This window comes from Biomphalaria glabrata, chromosome 14 (genome assembly GCF_947242115.1).
Source record: "Biomphalaria glabrata chromosome 14, xgBioGlab47.1, whole genome shotgun sequence".
In the NCBI taxonomy this organism is placed as follows: domain Eukaryota; kingdom Metazoa; phylum Mollusca; class Gastropoda; family Planorbidae; genus Biomphalaria; species Biomphalaria glabrata.
The window spans coordinates 19092477-19111970 of NC_074724.1; the positions used below are offsets into that span (position 1 = coordinate 19092477).

The 19494-nt window shown below is 37.7% G+C and overlaps 1 protein-coding gene across 3 annotated transcripts in view; it reads left to right on the forward strand.

Moving 5' to 3' along the window:
- Positions 1 to 19494, forward strand: part of LOC106079159 (trissin receptor-like) — a 155401-nt gene that overhangs the window by 49649 nt on the left and 86258 nt on the right. For all 3 annotated transcript variants that reach the window (XM_056010938.1, XM_056010937.1, XM_056010936.1), the window contains exons 3-4: positions 7382 to 7529; positions 16512 to 16614. In XM_056010938.1, the coding sequence (XP_055866913.1) occupies positions 7425 to 7529; positions 16512 to 16614 (208 nt within the window). In that variant the 5' untranslated portion in view covers positions 7382 to 7424. The remainder of the gene's footprint in view (positions 1 to 7381; positions 7530 to 16511; positions 16615 to 19494) is intronic.

Sequence of the window (19494 nt, forward strand, 5' to 3'; positions counted from 1 at the left end):
TCTATCTATCTATAGTGTTTGTTTACATTTGTGGATTCACGTTAGAGTTTGTACTGACCATCTTCCGAGTCTTGATCTTTACTATGTGTGGAGTTATTGTCGTTATTCAGCCTAATAGAGCTTTAGATGTTAACATGGTTTTTGTTATATTACAGTGTGACACTTAGCTAATTCGTATATTACACTAATGTCAAATAAAAAACAAAATCTTTTGGAAAGAAATCCAAAAATGTCATCCAGTGCGATTAGCATAACTCACATATAGCATATCTTTACCATTCAGGAATCTGACCTATTATAGGCCTATATTCATGAAATAAGCAAAACCTTTATAATTAAAAAAAAAATCGCTGAACGGTGTTAGAATTCATACTATACATACAATATTATGGTAGAGTGAAATAAACATTATTATAAAAGTTACTTGCTTATTAAATTATCGTCAAATGATATCTCGCGCCAAAACGTCCCGTCGCCAAAACGGCTCGCGCCAAAACGTCCCGTCGCCAAAACGGCGGGGCCAAAACGGCGTCGCCAAAACGGCGGCGCCAAAACGTCACGTACCGAGTCAAGACGGTTCAGAGCCCGGTTCACTACAGTCTGGTCGACTACAGCACAGTTCAGCGTTGTGGTTCTGTACGGAGCATTACGACGGTTCAGTGAGGAGTACTGTCAAGTACAGTTGAGACGACTGGCGTCTTGATCTTGGTCTGCGATCGAGTCCGACACAACGAGCCTAGTGTGTGAAGTCAGTCCTGAACTGTTGAACCCAGTGCAAGCCCGGAACGAGACGGAGAGGCCAGTGCAAGAGTTGATACGGCGGAACGGTGTTATCGGAGAGATATTTGTACAGTGTACGTGTTGCCAATTGTACAGTATTGGCTGTTATTTATTGACATTAAACTATAACGTTACTTTGGAGCCCGGAGTTGTCAAGTTCTTTAAGTTGGTGGTGTATGGTGCAGTTTGCAGAGAGCCTGGATAGTGAGATTTGTAACAATATATACTAATTATTTAAATTTCAACCTATTTATAGATTATTTCGTCCCCCCCCCTCTAGTATGTTGGCCAATATGGATGATTCGGGAGGGGGTGATGGCATCAATCTCGCCCCTCCCCCCTCCATAAACTTTCGAGTGGTGGGGGGCGGTCCAATTTATTTGTAGAAATCATAGCTTGCTAACAGAATCAATTAAATATATATATGATTAAAACTTGTTATTGATATTTTAACCGATCTTTATATTATATTAGCCGATTGGGTAGGGGGGGGGCGAATACCTCTACAGCCCTTGTCACCTAGACCCTTTGAGTGGGGGGCGGTCGTACTTTAATGGAGAAATCATAGTTTGTGAATAAAATTAGTTGAATTAATATATAAATTTTATATTATGTCGCTCCCTTTCTGGTATTTTGGCCGATTCGGTGGGGTTGGGGGGAGGACGATTGCATGTACTGCCCTCCCCACTCTAGCTCTCTGAGTGCTGGGGCGGTCCTATTTTTGTGGAGAATCATAGTTTGTAAACAAAATTATATATATATATATATATAATATAAACTACGTATTGATATGTGACCCATGGTATATTATGTCATACCACACTCTAATCTCAAATTGTATCATTAGTTAATTTAAATAAAAAGGATTGTACCAGGTGGGAGAGGCGATACATGCAATCGCATTTCACCCATCGGACAAATCAATACTTTTTGTTTTTGTATTATAGTTAAGAAATTACAAAATTTAAAAAATCTGTCACTAATATAATTTATATATACTATAAATTAAATTCTTATATCGAGTCTCCCCACCCCTATTCGTTAATGCTAAATGCAATCTTTAGCAGAAATTATTAGAGGAGCGAGGATTAATCGTTTTCACTCTAAGAAAGACTTTGCATTGGAAAAGTTGGAATTCAAACGAAATTTTTCAGTATAAGAGTCATGATTGAGATGAGTTCTAAAGTCAAATAATACGTTCATAGCAGCCTTTTCCCAAACTTTACTCAATCTGATATTTTTCGAGTTGAATAAATTTGGGACTATAACTCACAATTTATACTATTTATCGAATTTATTTTTTCGGCGGCTATCCTCAAAGCCAAAATCTAAATATGTGGGGAACAAATCTGTTTTATTTGCAATGTATTGAGGGCCTATAAATTCATATTAGAATATTTTTCAAGTACAACATTATTCAAAAGGTCCTTTTTTAATAGTATGAATAATTAGCTTTAGGTCAGGAGAATGCGTTTCTGCATTGAAGAATGCAAGAAAACGCTTTTGTCGTCGAGGCTTTGCCCCGAACTTTATTGATGAATAATGAGCTGTAGATGTCAGGAGAATGCGTTTCTGCAATAAAGAATGCAAGAAAACGCTTTTGGCGTCGTTCGCCCCGAACTCCATGATAAATAATTAGCTGTACTTGTCAGGAGAATGCGTTTCTGCAATAAAGAATGCAAGAAAACGCTTTTGGCGTCGGGGCTTCGCCCCGAACTCCATGATAAATAATTAGCTGTACTTGTCAGGAAAATGCGTTTCTGCAGAGAAGAATGCAAGAAAACGCTTTTGGCGTCGGGGCTTTGACCCGAACTCTATTGATGGATAATGAGCTGTAGATGTCAGGAGAATGCGTTTCTGCAGTGAAGAAAGCAAGAAAACGCTTTTGGCGTCGGGGCTTCGCCCCGAACTCCACTGATGAAAAATGAGCTGTAGATGACAGGAGAATGCGTTTCAGCAGTGAAAAAAGCAAAAAAAAGCTTTTGTCGTCGGGGCTTTGCCACGAACCCCACTAGGGAACCTTATAGCGCTGCACCAGTTGTTTTGTTTTTCGCCAAAGGTTAAGAAATGCTGCTTTTTTTATTCTCATATATATATATATATATATATATATATATATATATATATATATATATATATATATATATTTATATATATATATATGTGTGTGTGTGTGTGTGCTGTACGCAAGTTTATTTATGCATAGGGTTAGGGTTTAATTGGCGTCAGGGTTAGGGTTTGGAAAAAATGCCCCCTCCCCCACTCCAAAGTTCTAGATCTGCTAGTGAAAGAGCGAGTGTGTTAGAGTCAAGACACGTCACTTTACCTCGCAATGTGACCAGTACGAGGCGAAGTCAGAACCAGCACGGTGTGTGAAGTCAGTCCGGAACAGAGGCAATGTTTTTGTACAGTCAATGTTAATATTGTTGCCAATTGTACAGTTTGGCTGTGATGTATTTGGAATTAAATTGTTACTGATACTTTGGAGCCCTGAGTTGTGAGGTTCTTTAAGTTCATTGTGTCGTGTGGTGCAGTTGGCAGAGAGCCTTGATAGTGGAGAACGTAACAATATATATATGCTGTACTCGCGTTTATGCTTAGGGTTAGGGTTTGGAAAAAAAATCGCCCCCCCCCCCCCCTCCAAAGTTCTGGATCCGCAGTGCCTGTAACACATTAACTCATTTACAGTGAAAGTATTAATGCTCAGTATTTGATAATTGAAACAATGTTTTCCAATTATTCAATCAGCTACGACATTCAGATCACTGGTGGATCCAGGGAAAGGGCGGTAGGGGCGATCACACTATTAGTATACGAATTTATTACTTATGTTAATCATATCTATACTAATTATTTATATTTCAACCTATTTTTAGATTATTTCGCCCCCACCCTCTAGTATATTGGCCAATATGGTAGGGTCGGGAGGGGGCGATTGCATCGATCCCGCCCCCCCCCCCATAAACTTTCGAGTGGGGGGGGGCGGTCCAATTTAATTGTAGAAATCATAACTTGCTAACAGAATCAGTTAAATATCTACATGATTAAAACTTGTTATTGGTATTTTAACCGATATTTATATTGTGTCGTTCCCCTGTTGGCCGATTGGGGGGGGGGGGCGAATACCTCTACTGCCCTTCCCAACTTAAACCTCTGAGTGGGGGGGCGGTCCTATTTTTATGTAGAAATCATAGTATGTGAACAAAATTAGTCGAATATCTATATAATATAAACTACGTATTGATATATGAGCCCATTGTATATTATTATATCGTACCACACTCTAATCTCAAATTTTATGATTAGTAAATATTAAATGAAAAAGGGTTGTACCAGGTGGGAGGGGTGATACATGCAATCACCTTCCCCCCATCGGACAAACCAATCCTTTTTCTTTTTGTATTATAGTTAAGAAATTACAAAATAAAAAAACCTTTCACTAATATAATTTATACATGCTATAAATTAAATTCTTATATCGAGTCGACCTACCCCTTTTTTTAATGCCAAATGCAATCATTAGCAGAAATTATAAAAAGGAGCGAGGATTAATCATTTTCACTCTACCGCCCCTCCCCTTTCCAGACAGACTTTATGTAATTTCACATGAATTTATCTTAATTATTTTAAGAAAGATTTTGCTTTGGAAAAGTTATAATTCAAACGAAATTTTTCAGTATAAGAGTCAAGATTGAGATGAGTTCTAAACTCCAAAAATCATTTCTTAGTCGCCTTTTTCGAACCTTTACTCAATCTGATATTTTTCTAAATAAATAAATTTGGGACTATAACTCACAATTTATACTACAATTTTACTGAATATTATTTATCGAATTCTTTTTCGGCGGCGATCCTCAAAGCTTTAATCTAAATGTGTGGGGTATCTTATCTTTTCAAGGAACAAATCGGTTTTATTTGCTAAGTATTAAGGGCCTATAAGGGCTTATAAATTCATATTAGAATATTTTTAACATTATTCAAAAGGTCCTTTATAATAGGATGAATAATGAGCTTTAGGTCAGCAGAATGTGTTTCTTCAGTGAAGAATGCAAGAAAACGCTTTTGGCGTCGGAGCTTTGCCCCGTACCCCACTGGGGAAGCTTACAGCGCTCCCCCAGACCCCCAAGCTTGCAAGAGAAAGGCCTCAACATGACTGTTTTTTGTTTGTTTGTTTTTTCGCCAAAGGTTGAGAAACACTGCATAGGGTTAGGGTTTACTGGGCGTTAGGGTTTGGAAAAAAATCGCATCCCCCCCCCCCCCCCCCGCCTTCCAAAGTTCTGGATCCGCTAGTGCTTAAGATTGAGGTTTGGTCTGGACTGGGTAATAAAACAAAAGTAATCTCTCTCCTTGAGCTACAACTAGAGCGAATGTTCGGATCAAAAATATTTGGAAAAACTAAGTTAATAATGAGCCACGAATATTTTTTCGTATGTGACGTACTTTAAAGACTTACCTCCCCTGAAGTCTTATTTTCTTCAAAGGTTTAGAGAAACTGCTCGAATACTTCATTTTAAAACCAAAACTGTTAATTTTCAGAAGATAAAAACTAACCGTTGCACCAAAATTGTGCGGATTTTCAATATCCTTTCTAGTTCTTGCGACCTAAATGTGACGGAAAGACAGAGCACATAAAAGTAATACAGCCCAAACTTCATTAGTATCAACCAGAGGGTAGGCGCTAAGCTGGAAGGGAATATGTACAAAAAAGCAAGTATGACGTAAGTATTCTTTCTTCCCATACTGACGGACACTGACTGTGTTAAAGTATGATGTAAGTATTCTTTCTTCCCATACTGACGGACACTGACTGTGTTAAAGTATGATGTGAGTATTCTTTCTTCCCATACTGACGGACACTGACTGTGTTAAAGTATGATGTGAGTATTCTTTCTTCCCATACTGACGGACACTGACTGTGTTAAAGCATAATTACTGTCTGCCTGGAGAAAGTACAAGCCCGAGTAAAGCAAGACGACAAAGATGAGATCAATAAACTCATCAACAATAAGAAGTCGATATAATCTCAACATTAACAATCTGTCCGCAATAACAAACATCATTAGCTCATTAGTTTAGAAAGGCGATTGGTCGTGTGTACTTAGGTCTTAGGAAAATGTTACTTTTTTTTTTAGCTTGTGTATTTAGTTGTTTCAGTAAGAGGATGGCTCACTCCTCCAGCCTACAGTGCACACGTTGTTTCTAGCCTAATGTTTTCCTAAGAACCGGTGGATGCATGCATAATTGAACAAGAGTTGAAAGGTTTTGTACAACTTAGCCATTACGCAGTGTCTCTGCACAGTAAGTCAAGTAGTTTTGTTCTTTCCTCGACCCTGTGGAGAAATCGAAAACAGTGTGGACAGGGTAAGATGAGAATGCTGGGAAGGATTCAAGACTCAAGCGTCATGCGGCTCTACTTTGACAAATGTAAATCTACAAACAGAGAAAGGAGCGGAGACTTAGATTTATTTCAACTGCACTAAACAAGATTAGGCTATATGTATGCAGTGCCTTTTTTGTAAACAAATAGGTGCAGGTACTCAGTGATGAACTTTGAACTACTAATAAATTAACAATAAACGTCGTTAAAATACAAGAAAAGTAATACTTTTTTCCCCACATCGAAAAAGATGCCGGTACGCCGTACCGGTGCGTACCGTCACAAAAAAAGCACTGTATGTATGTGTGTTACGGTATGTATGTATATATGTACCGGTATGTATGTATGTATGTATGTATGTATGTATGTATGTATCTATCTATCTATCTATCTATCTATCTATCTATCTATCTATCTATCTATCTATCTATCTATCTGTCTATCTATCTATCTATCTATCTATCTATCTATCTATCTGTCTATCTATCTATCTATCTATCTATCTATCTATCTCTATCTATCTATCTATCTATCTATCTATCTATCTATCTGTCTATCTATCTATCTATCTATCTATCTATCTATCTCTATCTATCTATCTATCTATCTATCTATCTATCTATCTATCTCTATCTATCTATCTATCTATCTATCTATCTCTATCTATTTATCTATCTATCTATCTATATCTATCTATCTATCTATCTATCTATCTATCTATCTATCTATCTATCTATCTATCTATCTATCTATCTATCTATCTATCTATCTATCTATCTCTATCTATCTATCTATCTATCTATCTATCTATCTATCTATCTATCTATCTCTATCTATCTATCTATCTATCTATCTCTATCTATCTATCTATCTATCTATCTGTCTATCTATCTATCTATCTATGAAAATGAATTTAATTTTTTTAAATTTGAAACTTTACGTTTCTCTTTCCCGCTCTAATTACCTTTGAGACGAGCAATTATATTGAAAGGGTGGGGGGGGGGATCAATTATATTGAAGGAGGGGGGAGTCAATTATATTGAAGGAGGAATCGATTATATTGAAGAGGGCATCAAGTATACAGAACAAATAATTATAAATAAATTTAAATTTGTATTTTTAAAATGTGTATTAACTATATTTCAATCCTTTAATAATTCATTAAAATAAATGAACGAATGGATTATCTCCAAATTTAAACTGTTCGTTTCATATATTCAACAGCAAAGTCAGAATGAGCAGACATTCCAAATAACAGCTGAACAAGATGGCTTCCAAAGAACATTCATTCGTTATTTTCTACAACATCAGTCATCTTAACTCTAGCCTTCTGGATGCCAATAGTTCTACACCAAAGTACAACATCTACGAGGTCAGTTGACAACAATTGTATTTTTTAAATTATTCATGAATAGAAGATGTTTGTTTATGGTGAATAACTATTAGCATTTAGCAATAATGTGTATCCAATGTAGATCTATAAGAGGCTACAATTTCCTGCCTTTTTGCTCGAGTCTAAGTTGGGACATAATAGTCTTCATATCTGAACGTTAAAAAATATTAATAATATATGCTGATTATTTGAAACGTATTAACCACCAATTCAAGAAGTACATTAAATTGTTTCTGGGCGATGAACCAGCGCAACATTCTTACTATCCCCTACATTTGAATTTCGGAATTGAGAACATTTATAGTTGCACGTATTTGAACCAACTGAAATGTTTTAGGATGATCTTGTATTGAACGGATCTACCTGCTATTTTGTTTTCATCGCCCAATTCGTAATAGCAATGAGGAGGAATTTAAAAGCTGGCTGTTGTTTCGTAGTTTTTATTTTGTGTGTGTGTGTGTGTGTGTGTTTTTTTTTTTTTGTTTTAGGTAATAGTCTGAGACAGAATGTAGTTACGAATGAATACTAAAGACAGAACAGCTCATGTCAGAATTGACTAGGTTACTCTTGGATGTATCTTGATTCTGTTAACTGTGAAAGTGATAATAATAATAGCTTTTATATAGCTCTACTGTCATGCTTATAGCATGCTCAGAGCGCTATGGTCCAATCTCATTTGTGGACTAGTGGCAATGAGAGGGTATCTGGGAGAAGGTTTTCCGTGCTGCCTTTAGGCGCTCAGTAAACATCTTTGCTCGAGTCGGATGTCGAACCTCGAGCCCCCTTCATAGGTAGCCAAGCCAAGCCACGTTCAAGCGACTTAGCCCCTCGACCTTGCTTCCCACTAAATGCAGTAATGCTGGCTTTTTAAAGATAAAATGTACTAATGTAGCCTTTGGAATCGCTTGAGTGTGACGTCTATCCTGAGAACGAATATTTTAGTTCAGAATATTTCTTAAGAAGTTTGTCGAAAAGTTTGTGATCAACGTGAATCAAAATATAAATCTGAGCACCAGTGGCGTCACTAGAGAGGGTGTCACCTGGTGCGGTCAGCTCAGGGTGTCACCCCCCCCCCCATATTCCCGTTTTTTTCGATAAGCCATAGAACATATACTTAATAATTACAACATTAATTAATTGTTAAATAACTATAAAAGGAGTGTCGATTTTATTTTAGAATTTTGTTGTTTATTATAATGTATCTATAGTTTAATTTTACAACAACGCGGCCTTAAGTAAATTACAATGTTGGTGTTTTTTCTTTTCTGGATTTAAAACTTGAAAACAATTCAATAAAAGTTAAAGTCGATCTTAAATATTTCTTAACTTAAATTTATTTAAAAAATCATTTTCACATGACGCCACATATATTGGCATCTTTCAGTCGTAGAACGACTATGGTTAATCTCAGAGAACACTTCCTCATGTGACTATGGAGCCCTATTTTGGAGGTTAAGGTGGCTTTTGCTTCGGTGGCAGAGGAGCTGGCCATTTTTCGGATTGTACGTTTTTCTTCCTGAGCTGAGACCCATGAAATTTCACTGTCCATAGCTTTCTTGATCACTGTCTCTCTCCATCTGGTGCGGTCTAGAGCTATGTCTTCCCAATGGTCAGTATTGATGTTCACTGATTTGAGGTCCCGTTTTATTACATCTATGTAACGGAGTTGGAGGCGACCATTTTTTTTTGTGCTAGACGCGAGTTGTCCATAGAGGATGACTATCGGGGTGCGCTTGTCCTCCATCCGGCGAACATATCCAAGCCAGCGCAAACGGCGTTGTCTGAGAGCTGTAAAGATGCTGGGAATACCTGGTAAAACTTAACGGAGTAGCTGGTGTTTAATGCTAGCATTGTAATAATTAAACTAATCTAAAAAACAGAATGTTAATATGATTGACATTTGACAGATATAGTTTACTAATTAAAAATTATTTAATTTATTAGCACAAAAAATGATTACGCAGGTACAACTCTCAGAGTGGATGCTTCATCTAAAAAGGTAAGTTGACCTCCTTCAGTCGTAGAACGACTACGGTTCATCTCGCACACTTCCTCATGTGGCTGTGGAGCCCTATTTTGAAGAGACAACCCGTCCACAGATATCGCAAGTTAAGTTGGTTTTCGCTTCGGTGGTATAGGAGCTGGCCATTTTTCGCATTGTACGTTTTTCTTCCAGAGCTGAGGCCCATGTTCTTTCGCTGTCCACAGCTTTCTTGGTCACTGCCTCTCTCCATCTGGTGCTGTCTAGAGCTATGTCTTCCCAATGGTCAGTATTGATGTTCACTGATTTGAGGTCCCGTTTTATTACATCTATGTAACGGAGGTGGGGGCGACCCGTTTTTCTTGAGCCAGTCGGGAATTGTCCGTAGAGGATGACTTTCGGGATGCGATTGTCCTCCATCCGTCGAACACGTCCAAGAAAGCGCAAACGGCGTTGTCTGAGGGCTGTAAAGATGCTGGGAATACTTGATCGCGCAAGGATCTCATTATTGTACACTTTTTCTTTCCATGTGATTTTCAAGATCCTACGGAGACATCGCAAACTTCCATTTTGGTCACCGAAGTTAGCTTTTGGTTTTCCCAAACTCTTGACCTGAGTCTAGCGAAGGTCGAGGCAGCCTTCCCTATGCATTTTTTAAATCTCCTCTTCTAGAGACAGGTCATCTTTAATTGTGGAGCCCAGATAGCAGAATTCGTTTACGGCGTCCAGCTTGTTATCGTCTATGAGGATGGAGGGTGGTGCTGTAGCAGGTGGTCCCATAAAATTTGTTTTCTTCGTGCTAATAGTCAAGCCATATTCTTTACAGGCCTGAGAGAAGCGGGACATTAGTGACTGAAGTTCCTCTTGCGTGTGTGTCTCTACCGTTGCGTCATCCGCGAATAACATATCTCTTACAAGGGTGGTTCTGATTTTAGTTTTGGCCCTCAGTCTGGCAATATTTAGGAGTTTGCCATCAAATCTGGAATGGAGATGGATGCCTTCGGTGGATTTGTCAAACGCGTTAAGGATTAGCAGTGAAAATAGTATTCCAAAGAGGACACATCCTTGTTTAACTCCGCTGTTTATACTGAAACTTTCGGAGCTGGCACCGTTGGGTTGACAGCCTATTATCTGTAAAATTTTAAAGATGCCATCTCTGCTGACTAGATCGAAGGCCTATGTCAGGTCAATAAACGCCATGTACAAAGGCATCCTTTGTTCTCTGCACTTTTCCTGGAGTTGGCGGATGAAGAAACTCATGTCAATCGTGAATCTTCCTGAGCGAAAGCCGCACTGTGATTCTGGAAAGACCAAATCAGCGAGTTTTTGTAGCCTGGGAAGTATCACTCGAGCAAAGACTTTGCCTACAATACTTAGGAGGGAGATTCCCCTGTAATTGTTGCAATCGCTTCTGGCACATTTGTTCTTATACAGTGTAACGATTTTAGCATCGCACAGGTCTTGTGGCACAGCACCTTCTAGCCAACATTTGCAAAGCAGTTCGTGTAGAGTTTGGATTAGAGTAGTTTTGCATTGTTTTAGAAGATCCGGGTGCTTTGCGGGCAGCAATGTTGTCTATGGATTTGTTGAGCTTTAACAGTGTGGGTGTTTCGTCTAGCTTGTTCATTGTGGGTAATTGTATGATAGCCTTAAGGGCTGAGTCAGAGACTGAGCTTGTTGTGGCGTAGAGCTCAAAGTGATGTTCATGTGCATTTATTGGCACTTGTCTGTGATAATTTCCCCAGTGGTTGATTTAAGAGGTGCTGACTTGTTTTGGAAGGGTCCGAGAGCCTTTTTATTCCTTCTTACATCCCTCTTATGTTGCCCACTTGGGCTGCGAGCTGAATATTCTCACTGAGCTCTACCCAGTATTCATTGGCACAGATCCTTGCTGTCCTCTGTGCATTGGCTCTAGCTTCTTTCAGATTTAACAGGTTGCGTTGGGTAGGTTTTGCATTGTAAGTAGCGAGTGCATCTCTCTTTGCCCTGATGACAGGTGTTAAAATAGCTGATTCAGAGTCGAACCAATCATTTTGTTTCTTAATTTTTCTTCCAAAGATTTCCAGGGAAGTCTTTTGTACGGTGGAATTGAGGTGTTCCCATTTTTCTGTTGCTGTATTTCCAAAGACATTTTTATACTCGCGTTCAAAAGATTACGCAAACTGTATCTGGAGATCAGGTGGCATATCTTGCTTACATCCGATTGGGGTATTCCAATCTGCTTGGTGTGGTAGATTTTTTTGGGGAGAAGATTGATCTTACAACATACCAAGGAGTGATCTGTGTCACAGTCTGCACTGTGATAAGACCTGGTAAGCTTGACAAATTTAAGCACTTTTGTCTTACCATGATTAGCTCTAGTTGGTGCCAGTGTTTGGTGCGAGGGTGCCCAGTTTAAGAGTGGAGCTCCTCTTTTTTTTCTTCATGTCGACTGGTACACTGGCATTTGAGCTTATGACCGTTGACTGCCACTTCCCGTGTTTGGCTGACGCCAAAGGCGAAGCTCGAGTGTCCTCTCCAGTTTTTTTTTGGGGGGGGGGGTTAGGACTTTGAATAAGTGAGATGAAAGCCTGGGCATTGTTTATGGTCGGAACGATGTCGTCCACACAGCAGTTCCCCCAAGGCTAACGAGCCCCTCCTGCCCGAAGCTTACTGGTTTAGGCGCCAGTTGCTCGCCTTTGCCCCTTCTCCTGTCTGTGGTAACGGTTCCGCCAGGCTCAGTAACTGAACCACATTTCCAGGCCAGGAGTTGGACTGGTTGTCAGAGGCTATTTGCGACGCATGCCATTGGAGGCATTTTATAGGTAACGATGGGCTTAAAACCATTACCACTTCCGGCGTTAACAACCTTGCGGAACGCCACATATACGAAGATAATAAGAAATAGTGGAAGGCTTTGTTAAATGATTCGGATATATTCTTTAACGGTCTTAGTGACATATGCATCGTGCACTGTCAATTTATATTTTCAAAGACGTGAATAATTTTGGAACTTACATCTACAATACTTCGTTGGTTATTGAAATAAAGACCGGGTTCGAATCCTGGTGAAGGCTGTGATTTTTGTATTTCGGGATCTTTAGTCGCCTCTAAATCCACCCAGCTCTAATGGATACCTGACATTAGTTGGGCAAAAGTGAAGATGGTTGGTCGTCGTACTGGCCACAAGAAAACCTCGTTAACCGTAGGCCACAGAAACATATGACCTTTACATCATTTGCCGTATAGACCGCAAGGTTTGAAAGGGGAACTTGCTTCTAAATAGTAAGTCCGGCATCTTAAGATGGCTCGTCTGACATTTTCTTTTTGGTTTAATTTTTTTATTGAATCACAATGCTTTTTTTTTAAGAGCATTTTCAATAACGCTTTCCGCTAACTTGTTATGCTTACAGTCACTCTGACTTAAACGTTGTTTGCCAAAACGTCAATAAACTTTTCAACGTTATAGATGTACTTTCAGTAATGCACTTTGTTGACATTTCCATCATATGGACGTGACCTCTTTGCTGTTGCAATAGAGCAACACAGACGTTCTCAGCAATTACAGTTTTTGCTTGAAAAAGTTACTGGACAGCCATGCACCTCTTGTCACTCGTACAGTCTCAGTTAGGCCATCTGCACCCTGGATGACGGAAGACATAAAGACTGCCAAACTTATTCGCCGACGTGCCGAACGTACATTCCAAAAGACAGGTCTGACGATACATCGACAAATATATATCCTAGAAAAAAACAAGGTTAACCGTATGATAAGAGACGCAAAAGCTAGTCATATTCGACAAAAAATTGAAACTTCTTCTTCTAAGGAGCTATTCAGGATCACCGCTGAAATGTTAGGGGGAGCAAATAACGAACGTTTGCCGTCATCTATCCCAGTATCTGAACTTCCTGATTCCTTCAATAGATTCTTCATAGGGAAGATTGAGCAGATCAGAAATGACATGCCATCCCTCTCATCACAGCTTGACCACTCTCCAATCTTTCAAAATTCTCCTTTTTGCGAGTTTCAGCTTGTATCTGAAGATTATGTCAAAAGTACTATTTTAAAGATGCCAAATAAGTCATGTGACCTTGATCCCATTCCAACTTCCTTGCTCCTTGAATGTTTAGATGAGCTTGTACCCACAATGACTAACATTGTGAACTCTTCACTGACTTCAGGCATTGTACCACAGCAATTTAAGCATGCACTTGTCAGGCCCTTATTAAAAAAATCCAGTCTTGACCCGGAATGTCTAAAAAACTATCGCCCAGTATCAAATCTTCCCTTCCTGTCAAAGCTCCTAGAGCGCATCGTGTTAGCGCAAATTCTTCCTCATCTTGAACAGTACTGTCTCTTGGAAGAATTTCAATCTGCATATAGGAAGTGCCGAAGCACAGAGACAGCAGTGGTCAGAGTACTAAACGACTTACTTCACAATTCCGACAAAGGCCACATCTCAATTCTTTCCATGCTGGACTTGTCCGCAGCCTTTGATACGCTAGACCACGAAATTATGATGGCCAGGTTCTCTGCCACTTTTGGTTTAACAGGAATCGTCCTAAAATGGCTTGGATCCTACCTAACTGAACGCACCCAAAGTGTCGTTGTTAACGGAACAGAATCAACAAGCTTACTCTTGAAGTACGGAGTACCCCAGGGATCAGTTCTAGGCCCTGTACTGTTCACTATGTATACATATCCACTCAGCGGTGTCATACGGCCAACCGGCATCCTATACCATTTCTTTGCCGATGACTCACAGTTATACGATTCCTCAGTACCATCAGAGGTGTCGCATCTGGCAGAGAAAATCAGTAGTACCGTTGTAAGGGTGAGCAATTGGATGGTTGAAAATAATCTCAAGATGAACGAAGATAAGACAGAAATAATTAAGATTGGCACTCGTAACAACGTCTCGAAAGTCGAAAGCACAGATTCTCTTTTTATTACGAACTGCCAGCTTCCTTATGTCCACGTAGTGCGGAATCTTGGAGTTTTCTTTGACTCAACACTATCTTTCGACCCACACATAAATCAGCTCTGCAAGGGTCTTTATCTGCAGCTGCGTAGATTAGGCCAGATCCGATCATATTTAACAACGGAGTCAACAAAAACGCTAGCTGTGGCATTCATACTCTCCCGCCTTGACTAATGTAACGCCGTGCTAGCAGGTATACCTGATGACAAAATAGCCAAACTGCAACGTATACAGAACAACGCCGCACGAATAGTACTTAGAAAAACAAGACAAAAGCTACGGTCTACGGGCTTTTTCAGTGCACGGACCAAAGATTTGGAACTCAGTCCCCATTGATCTCAGACAGACAACATGCTATACCACTTTTAAGAAGAACATTAAGACCTACTTGTTTAAAACTTTTTTAGATTAGTTTTGTATTTATATTGTCGTGTTTGTGTTTGTAATGTTATTACAGCGCCTTGAGCCTACATTTTGTTTGTTAACAGCGCTTTATAAATAAAATTATTATTATTATTATCATATCAAGGACATTTTTTAAAATCTTTTATAGCAATGAGTTCCCTTGTATTTGTTTGTATAGCCGGATGCCTTTATTTTCTAATCCAGAGGAATATTTTTCATATGTCTTTTAATATTCCAATTTCAGACTTTATTTCCGCCACCCATTAAATTAAGTAACACATTTCTATTTCATTTCTATAGAATTGGATGAAAATAGTTGAAACAAAATTTTATGCTATTAAGTGACTAATTAATTCCAGTTATAAGTCTCTGATAGAACTAATCTTTCGACAACTGGCGTACTTTTCCTTTTGCTCTGAATAATTATCTTCGTAACTCATGTGAATGAGGCGCATGTCAAGAAGAACAATACCCTAAAATATTGCAGTTTTTATCATTTGACTGACTTATTATAACATTTCCTTCATCTTGGCCAGAGCTTCTTTAAATCAACTTCTGAAATTATATCATCATCTTTAGAAATCTCAATTACCACTTAGTTACTTTCCACTTCTGCGGAATTTACATTAATGGCATATAAGGTTTTGTAATATTTTATGCCTTAAGAATGTCGGCATTTGATAAACAGTGATTATTGGTTGACATCCTTGTATTAGGAAACAAGTAAGTAGCTTCTACTTCAATAGATTCAATAAAAATATTTGTAAAATCAAAGCAGTATACAGCTGAAAGTAAGCTTTCACGTTTTGTTTGTGATATAATGTGTGATGTAATGTTTTGGATATTTTGTCCGAAATAAATAAAACATTAAAATATGTTTCACTGATATTTATTTTAAGAATGCACAAAGATATATTTATTAATTGTGAATAACATGTTCCAATATTTAGCCAATGACACAAACTTTTTAAAATTGTTAGTTATTGCAAATTGCATTTTTCCACTTGGGTGTCACCCCCCTAATGGGTGTCACCCGGTACCGACCGCACCCTACCCCCTTAGTGACGCCACTGCACTATTCTAACATGCAATATTAGTACTTACCTTTGTATTTCAATTTTTTAAAATCCGGTCCACATCGTTTCAACAAAATTCGGTAACCTAGAAAAAGAAGAGGCGATATGAAGAAATTCCTAGCCATATAAGGTAACCTGCATAACTACAGGGAAATAAATAAAATATTGGGAGCGATATTGAAAGATGACTGTTGCCAACTAAAAAAATAAATTGACTTTGTGACCACACTCGTAAGAGCTTTGACATTGGATTTTACAGCGCTTAATTGTGCACAAAATTATCTTCTATTTTTTTTAAATGCATAGCTCATCAAGACTTTCTATATTCTGTTCACCAGAAATATAAAAAAGCGAACTATTTATTAGTGCTGCCTTTATATATGTGATATGTCTGCATCATTGTTTCACCACTTAGCTTCACATTGCTATCTAGAGTCTATTAATAAATAGAATTCAAAGCTTCAATGATTATGTCGGATAGCCCATGTATATGTTAATTATCCATATTGATGCCTCATTGTTTAATTGCCGTCTTCAGGAATACACATTGTTGAAAGATTCACTGATCACTTCACATGACAACCCGTTCAATATTTTTCTTATCGTGTTGTATATAGGCGCATTCGCTATTGGATTTATAGGTCAGTATAAAAAGTGTAAAATTGTTTTGTTCATTGGTTGACCTAGATTTAAAAACTAGTATGTTGTTAAAAATGGAACAATATGATGCAATCATTACATTTTTTATATCGTTAACCTCATAAATGTTACTTAATTAATCTATATCTTAAGGAGACATATATATATATATTTAGTTTGAAATATTCAGTTATCGGCTAATTAAAATAGCATTTAAAACAACGTTTACATAGATTGATATTTCGTATTATCAAAATACAAGGCTGGATTGTCTAACCAAACACATGGAAATGTTTATAAAATGTATGATTAAACGCCTGACGCATAATATCTTATAATTAATTTTACTATGATGTAATTTTAAAGAATTATTTTTCCATTTTTATCTGGTTTTCTCTACACTTTCTCAAGATTTTTTTTTTGCTACACAAGTCTTAAATCATTTCTGAAATGTTTTAATGTCTAGACTAGCCAGAAATTTATTTTGTCTAGATATTTACATTTTTTTTGCTCATTATAATCATTTATAAATGAAGTTTTTTTAACGAGGCCCCCAAATATAAAAGGCATATGTAGGTTGACTGATTAAGGGTGAAGTGCAGGCCAGCAATCCGACGCGGTGACGATGTAGCCTGTACATCAGCTGAAGATAAAACGTTTTGAAAGATTCCATCAGATTGTTTGCGTAGAATGAAACGTTGTTAGAGACTTTAAAAATAGAATCAAAGGTCTAGGCTACTGTAGTTCGTTTATATTTCTAGGATACAGATTGTACACTTAATGGGAGCTGAAATCATGTTATGTAGTTTCTAGATACTTGTAATATAATTTTAACAAGGAGCTCCAGGAAATCTCCTGAATTTGCAGAATATAAGAAAAAGTAATGGAAATCTCCGGAAATTATTAACAATCTTTTGAAAACTCATACAAATCTCATGAAATATATAGACAAAAATTGACATTTTGGGGTGTCATTCAATATAGAAAACTCCAATCCTACGCGCGATAAACAAAAACGGCATTATGCATTACCGTAATTGTGTAATCTGGTGAAAGAAGCTTCTCGCGCCTCAAACTAATGAAGAATTACTTGAGGTCAACAATTCTCGTAGATAGATTGAAACATTCATTAATTGTTGCTATTGAGCGTTATCTATGTAGGAAATAAAATTTTCATGATACACTGTAAGTCTTCGCTACACGCAAGGCTCGTAAAGTTCGTGGGATAACTCTATCCGCAGAAATAAAAAAGTGATCTTTCCTTTACTTCTTCTACTCGTCCAAACTCTTGAGCGAAGAAGAGAATTATATATATATGGATTCATAGGACCCGCACTTTCATAGGACCTGCTCTAATTCAATGTGTATACATTATTAATTTAAACCATTGTATAACTTAAGAGATTCCCAGCGCCCTCCTGTCAATTTACCAGGAGCTCCTGGAAATCTCCGAAATTGCAAAATATACAAAAAAGTCCTTAAAATATACGGAAATATATAGACAAAAATTGTCATTTTGGGGTGTCATTCAATATGGAAAACGCCAATCTTACGCGCGGCATTATGCATCAGCCATAATTGTGTCACCTGGTGAAAGAAGCTTTTCGCGCCTCAGACTAATGAAGAATTACTTCAGGTCAACAACTCTTTAGATAGATTGTAATATTTGGTAATTCTTACTATTGAGCGTGATCTATGTAGGAAACAGAATTAGTATGATATACTCTATGACTTTGCTACACGCAAGGTTCGTAAAGTAATTCTGTACGTAGTTAAGAATGGATAAAATGCATAGAAGAATTTATTTTCTAATACAAACTCTTTTAAATTTTGTCCGCTTACCCAAACTTGGCCCCGCGAAATCCTATTCGCATAGGGCCTCACAATGGTTAAGTACGGCCCTGCTATTTACATATATATACATAGCAGATTACTTAATCTCTTTCCATGACTTCTAAGTCACAATGGTTAAGTCCGGCGCTGCTGTTTTGTGTTTGTAAAATGTTTGACAATGTTTTGAATGTTCCGTCAGAGTTAAAGATAGTTTACTTTCTAGTCCAAACCTTCCACAGAACAAAGGGAGATGGGAGCGGGCAGGGTTGATAAATTTAAACGACAGTCCTGCGTTCAGGCAGCCATCCGTAGTGTGAACACTACTCTTGTGTTTTCTCGTGGACTATCCGCAGAAATAAGAGAGTGATTTTTTCTCCATACCCGATTTAAACTTTTGATGGAAGAAGAGAATTATATACATAGATTATTAGTTTCTTGTTGGTTTTATATCCTTGATTATTACACCATAAATAAATATAGATTTTTTCTTGACATATCGGTGAAATTCTTTGAAGTTAGCCTTTGGTAATCCGACGTTTTCGGTAATCCGACCTCCCCCCTCCTCTTGTATTTTATGAACAGTATGTACTATATTAGATAAGCTGTATAAGTTGGAAGATGAAAAGTTAATTTAGGCCTACGTTAAAGTAACGTCTAAATGAATATGGAACAAATGGACCTACTCATTTTCTAAAGTCACTAGGACTTTTGTTGACAATGTACCGTAAGTTGATATTAAACCGATTTATTTCCAGAAAGTAGAAGGAAGACAACGAATGTACGATTGAAAAGAACGAAAGTCAATTCTTACTTCTCTTTCAATTACTTCCGTATTGAAATGAACCACACACAGGATTTACCGTCAGTGACTTTGATTTTGGAGTTGGCAATACAATGACAAAGTCTTGTAAAAGGGAGAGAACAAAACAGTTCGTCAAACAATGCTATCTCCAACTATTTTTTCCCTCATTGAAGTACGTAATACACCAGTAAACAAACTAGTTGATTTTAAGTCCAAGCTCAATTTACACAGCATTTATTTTTTCTTA